General features: G+C 60.6%; 1 protein-coding gene across 4 annotated transcripts; it reads left to right on the plus strand.

The window, feature by feature from the left end:
* The first annotated feature begins 275 nt into the window (after positions 1-275).
* On the plus strand, positions 276-3119 carry FAM241B (family with sequence similarity 241 member B). 4 transcript variants are annotated; one of them, XM_070431923.1, is made up of 4 exons: positions 310-341; positions 1397-1427; positions 1526-1673; positions 2353-3119. In XM_070431923.1, the coding sequence occupies exons 3-4, from the start codon at positions 1581-1583 to the stop codon at positions 2623-2625; spliced, it is 366 nt and encodes a 121-aa protein (XP_070288024.1). In that variant the 5' UTR covers positions 310-341; positions 1397-1427; positions 1526-1580; the 3' UTR covers positions 2626-3119. The 4 variants fall into 4 exon arrangements, with proteins under 4 accessions (XP_070288023.1, XP_070288024.1, XP_070288025.1 ...); XM_070431922.1 differs by lacking the exon at positions 1397-1427 and having other exon boundaries at positions 276-341; XM_070431924.1 differs by lacking the exons at positions 310-341; positions 1397-1427 and adding an exon at positions 1063-1068.
* The last annotated feature ends 2404 nt before the right edge of the window (positions 3120-5523 follow it).

The raw sequence follows: 5523 nt of genomic DNA on the forward strand, positions 1-5523 counted from the left end.
ACGCCAGGGGCGCCCCAAACCCTGGGTTTTCCTCTGTGAGCTCCACTTCCCTTTCCTCCTTTTCTTCTCCCTCCTCCTTCCTCTCCTTCCTGCAAACTTGTCTGTCTCCTCTCCATGCTCGTTCTTCCTCCTTCTTCCCTCCCCTCCAGACCTCCCCTCTGCTCCCCGCCCCCTTTCTCCCTCCTCCCGCGCCCTGCGCCTCCGCCTCCGGGCCCGCAGCTGCAGTTCCCCCGGCGGCCTGCAGAGGCGCTGCCACGCCCGCTGGGCCGCATCGCCGCGGCTCCTCCTGCGGGGTCAGGTGGGAGGAAGCGGCCTGGAAGCCGCGGCCAGTGGACCTGCAGGTGGGTGTCGGGGCGCCGGGGCGCATCCTTCCCCTACCGCGGGCCCAGTTCCGGAGCTGGGCTCGGCGGCCCCGGCAGGGCCCCTCCTGCCCCGGGAGCACCCATTCCCCCATCAGGGTCAGGTGCACCGAGGGCGGGCGGCGCCCACAGCCCACGCAGGGGGTCGGATGACCAAGCACAGGGGACTTCGGGGGCTGGGACCCCCTTGGCCTTCTGCAGGGCCAGGCCGCGGGCAAGAAACGGGCGCTACTAACCCTTTTTGGCTTGGGTGTCACAAATGCTTTTGGGAATTTAAATGAAAACTGTGGCTCGGCTCCTTGGAGGGGGTTGCGGGGGGAGGGGGGAGCGAATGGCCTTTACACAGACTCGGAAGAGACATGGAAGGATCCCCACCCCCACCTCCAGCCGAAACCCTTGGGGTCTGCGGAATGGGGCTCTCCCAGAGCCACAGAGGCACCCCCCACCCCATTTTCGGGAAGGCGGGCCCTGCCCTCCAGTTAGCAAAGGAGGGACTGGTGCTCCGGGCGGTGTGGGACAGGTGAGGGGCGTGCCCTCTGCAGGTCTGTTCCTCCGCCCAGCTCCCGGGCTGTGGCCACCAGTGCCCTCTGCTGCCAGGCAGAGGAGCTAGAGAGGCCCTGCCATGAGCCCGATCTCCTGGGGAGGAGAGCTCAGGTCTTGGCATGCACTTCCTAAGGAATAGCACAGTGGAGCAGCATTTGAACAGAAGGTGGAGAACCTGGGGATTTTGGTCCCTGCACTCCTTATTTACGACCCAGAGAAGGTCTTCGCATTCTTTCTCTGCTGCCCGTGGATGATGCTCCTGGGCCAGCTAGTCACACCTTTAGCGGGACCTGCGCCAGGGAGTGAGGGAGGTGTGAGACCAGCCTCTGCGGACCTGCCACAGCGCCTGGGCCACAGGGAGGTTCTCTGCCAGCAGCAGTGGGTAATAATCCTTTCTCCAGGGATCCATCTAATAGTCTCCCCAGTGCACTCACTATCTGAAAGGTTTTCCTCCAGCAAATAACTTGCATTTATTTCTCCTTTTTACTAATCAGACCCAGTGCCTGCTCAGGACGGGTCACCAGTGTGAGCCCCCAGAATTGCAGTTTCTCCCATTGAAAGCAAGCATCTCTAGCTCTGGTAAATTGGTGTTTTGTTTTGTGTGTGTGTGTGTGTGTTTTCAGCCTTTTGAGGTCCGAGGAGAGGTGCCGCCCCGCAGGGACCCGCACTCCTGGGAGGATGGTGCGGATCTTGGCCAATGGGGACATCGTGCAGGATGACGACCCCCGCGTGAGGACCACTGCCCCCCCACGCAACAGCACCCCTCGACAGGTGGGTGCCTCGCCCCAGCAGCTATCCTCTGTCTTCTGGACCAGTTACTCCTTAGCTCACTGGTCATTAACTTCTAACCTCAAGCTCTCTTTGCAGAGAGCTGAGCTGGATGGGGAGGGGCGGTGGTCAAAACTTGGTGAAAACCCGGGGTAGATGGATTGCCCAGCCCCTTGCCTCCCTAGCTCTTCCTCCTGCTGGCAGCCTTCCCAGACTTCAAACCCAAGAGCTCTCCCTTCTTTAAGCTGGTTAGCAAACTCCACTGGAGCCGGCATCTTTCTTAAGAGTCTATTGGGTGAGAGAGAAGCTGGAGAGTCAGTGGAGGAGATGAGCCTGTGGCCACCCAATGTTGACTTCAAAGGAAGAGTGAGGAGTGTTAAACATGCCTGCCCGAGTGCTCGGCCCAGTAGTCTAACCTGCCTTGACCCCTTTCTCTCTCCTCTGTCCTGGGCACTTCTTCCTGGCACCACATGGACAATGCAGTTTCTGTGCCCTGAGAGCTTGTGACTCAGTCGCTGGAACTCCTGTGGGTGGCATCTGGGGATTGCTGAGGAAGGAGGGTGTGGCCCTGGGTGATGAGGGGAGGGCCGGGCCTGGCCCACAGGGTTCCCTTCTGCCCGGTCCTCTCCTCCAGGGAAGCTTTCTCTGGATTCACTCGTTTTTCTCTGTCTTCACCTTCCAGAGCTTCCTCAACAGGGGCCATGGTGCCCCCCTGGGGGGTCCTGGCCTCCGGCAGCAGCAGCAGGGGGGAGCCAGGCTGGGCGCTGCTCAGTCCCCCTTCAATGACCTCAACCGGCAGCTGGTGAACATGGGCTTCCCCCAGTGGCATCTCGGCAACCACGCCGTGGAGCCGGTGACCTCCATCCTGCTGCTCTTCCTGCTCATGATGCTCGGCGTGCGCGGCCTCCTGCTGGTGGGCCTCGTCTACCTGGTGTCCCACCTGAGTCAGCGGTGACCTCTGCGGGGGGCAGGCGTGGGGAGAGGGAGTTGCCAGGCCTCGGTGTGAGAACGGGCACACGAGGAGGGGAACCTGGTGGTGCCTTGAAGGTGTGCCCGGAGAATGCTGTTTCCACGCGGTGTTAGCATGATGCCGAGGGAACCTCTAGTCCCGCAGTCCCAGCGTATCGGTGGATACCTCACTCCCCTGCGATGTCTGTCGGTAGTATCGGGCCAGCATTGAGCACAAAGAGCAAGAACAGGATGCCTTTCCCATTGTCTTGCAATCCTTTTTTGCCAAGGAGACGGCCCCAGCTTGGTGCCAACATGTTCTCATGCCTCTGGACCCCGTGCTGACTTCCCCTGTAAGTTGGGAACAGGCCGTGGGCTTAGGGCAGGTGGGAAAAGTTTCCCAACTTTTATAGCCCTGCTTTTGCTGGCTACCTGTGTATGACAGGTGGTACCAGCATTCTGTTTATTGTGGTGGCGTTTTCAATAAATAAATTTCGTAAACATGTGTCCACGGAGAGACATTCATGTATGACGGCACAGCTGTGCGTAGATCTGGAAGACGTGGTGAAGGTGGTTGGGTGTGGCTGGGACTGGGGGACAGGGTAGAAGGGGGCATTTGACCTTGATAGGTAGTTCATTGCTTTTTTCCTTAGGCTCCAGGACCTGGGAGGGGTCCAGGTCAAGCCTGGGTCAGGCCTCTTGTCTGATGCTTAGGTAACACCTAGACTCGCTCTGAAATGCGGGCCAGGATGGCTGCTGAGGGGTGGGTTCAGGCTAGCCAGAGCACAGGTCTCCCTGGTCCAGGGGCTCCGACCAGAGGCTTCCGAGCCTCCCTGCCCGCACTGTCCATGGGAAGGGGGTCTTGGCGCTGCTACCAGTGCGTGTGCCGTGAAAGCGCCTGCTTTTCCTGGAGGAGGCTTTGCGTGTTGGCTGGTGAGCCTGGGTGGGGATGTGGGGATGGCGTTGGGTCCTAGGCCCCGAATGGGCTGAGGGGTAAAGGTCAGAGAGAAACTGGATGAACTCGAGGACTTACCCCAACCAGAGACCAGACCTCGCATCCTCTCCTTAGGATCCTTTGGGGTTTGGCAGTTTGGGGGAGAAAGGCAGCCTTTGGGGGTGATTCTCCAAGGCCAGTGCTGGGAGAGCCACCATGTGATGTGTGGAGGGGGAGGATGGGGGAGAGAGTGAGAGGGATTCTGTTCTTCCTCGGACAGCCTGCCATGCTGCCCAGAACAGAACCGGCTTCTCCAGGCCCCGTGACGCCGCTGCCCTCGCGGGGGCTGTGGCCTTCAGCGCAGACATTCCTGGGGAGCTTTGTTGTGTTGGAACAGGACTCCTTTCTCAGCGTTTTCTGTGTCTCTATTTCCCAGTGGCAGTTGAAACGCGTTCCCTTTACGATGGCCATGTAGAGGGGAGAGCGCTGGGCCCTGGCTGGGAAGCACACAGACAGGGAAGGAAGATGCTAGCTCTCAGGGGCTCCTCCGGGGCCTGGACGAGGGAAGTGGTGCCCAGCCCTGGCTGATGTCCAGCTGTTCCCAGCGCATCTCCTTCCCTGGCACCTCTGCCCCCCTCACCCAGCAGCTGCTGGGGTGGGAGTGGGGAGGGATGTCCCCACTCAGCATCTCCCGCCCCTGAAACTCCCCCTTCAGCTTGTCTCTGGCTGGGTTTTTCCCTTTCCCCTTGCAAAGCTGTGGTACTCTCGGAAGAAATAAATCTTAAAGTATGAATACCTTTGAGGGAGATGAATCTGAGCCCACAAGTAGAGGGTTGGGCACTGTCTTTCTCTAGAATCCCGTTTCCATTCCCAACATCCAAGCCCTGGGAGGAGAACTTCAGAGAAGGCAGGGGAGGGCAGGCTTCCCTCCTGCTCCTGGCGGGACTGGGGAGAGGGCAGGGGCAAAGCCTCACGCTGGCAGGCCTGGGAGGCGGGAGGGGCCCTGGGCAGGTGACCACACGGCCAGAGGCCCCTCCCAGAGGCATGTGGGCCACCTCCGGGAAAGGGCCGGCTGGAAGGGAGTTGTGTGAGAAAGGAGCAGTGCTGTGTCTTGTCCTGTTTGTGGACTGAGTTCCCACACACAGGCTGATCCCAGCAGAGCTGCCCGGGTTCGGTGGGGCTGGGGGCCCAGGGACCCCACTGACCCTCTTTCCTTAACCCGCCCTCCCTTTCCCCCCGGGGCTCTGGCATGGTTGGCCAACCGTCTGAAATGTGCTGGGCCTGCCTCGCTGTAGGCCAAGCATGTAGAACTCTGGCCTGCGGGCACATGCCTCGATTATTTGACCTGTATTAGCCTTTGAGTTTGACATGCTTGCTGTCGGCAGAGGCAGCGTGGCAGAGGGAAGGTGCCCCTGGGCGTGCCCTCTGCGTAAGCTGTAAGCATCTTCGCCTCCGGGTTGATGGCCCCTCAGTGGGACTCAGCTGCACATGCAGACATTCTGGTGCCAATGTGTTCTGAGCAGGTAAGAGGTCCTTTACTCCGATGGCTGAATCCGGACCTCGATGGGCCTCTGAGTGAGGCCGAGGGCCACCGTGGTCCAGACTCCATTCGCTGAGGGGGTGGGCTTTCCTCCTCTGCCCACCCCCTGCCCCACCCCACCCGCTGTGTGACAGGACCCCCCAGACTGGGCCGCCTCGAGGGCAGATTCTGGGGAGGTTTCTGCTAATCTCCAGGGATAATCCTTGAAGCTCCGTGTCTCAGTGTCAGGTTGGATTTGCAGCCTGGCTGCCTCTGGGAGAGATGCCGCTACCCCTCCCCTCCATGTGAGCCACAGCGGGGTCCCCAGGGCTCTGCTGCCTCTCTGGGGCTGCAAAGGGGAGCCCCCCCTCCGAGGAGTTACTTGGACTCCCTGGTTGGGCCACCTGGTGAGGGAGCTGTGGGTAACTGTCCTGAGTCGCCAGAACCCTGCC

This window comes from Myotis yumanensis, unplaced genomic scaffold (genome assembly GCF_028538775.1).
Source record: "Myotis yumanensis isolate MYYU_CA2020_CCGP unplaced genomic scaffold, mMyoYum1.0.hap1 SCAF_13, whole genome shotgun sequence".
NCBI classification, from domain to species: Eukaryota; Metazoa; Chordata; class Mammalia; order Chiroptera; family Vespertilionidae; genus Myotis; species Myotis yumanensis.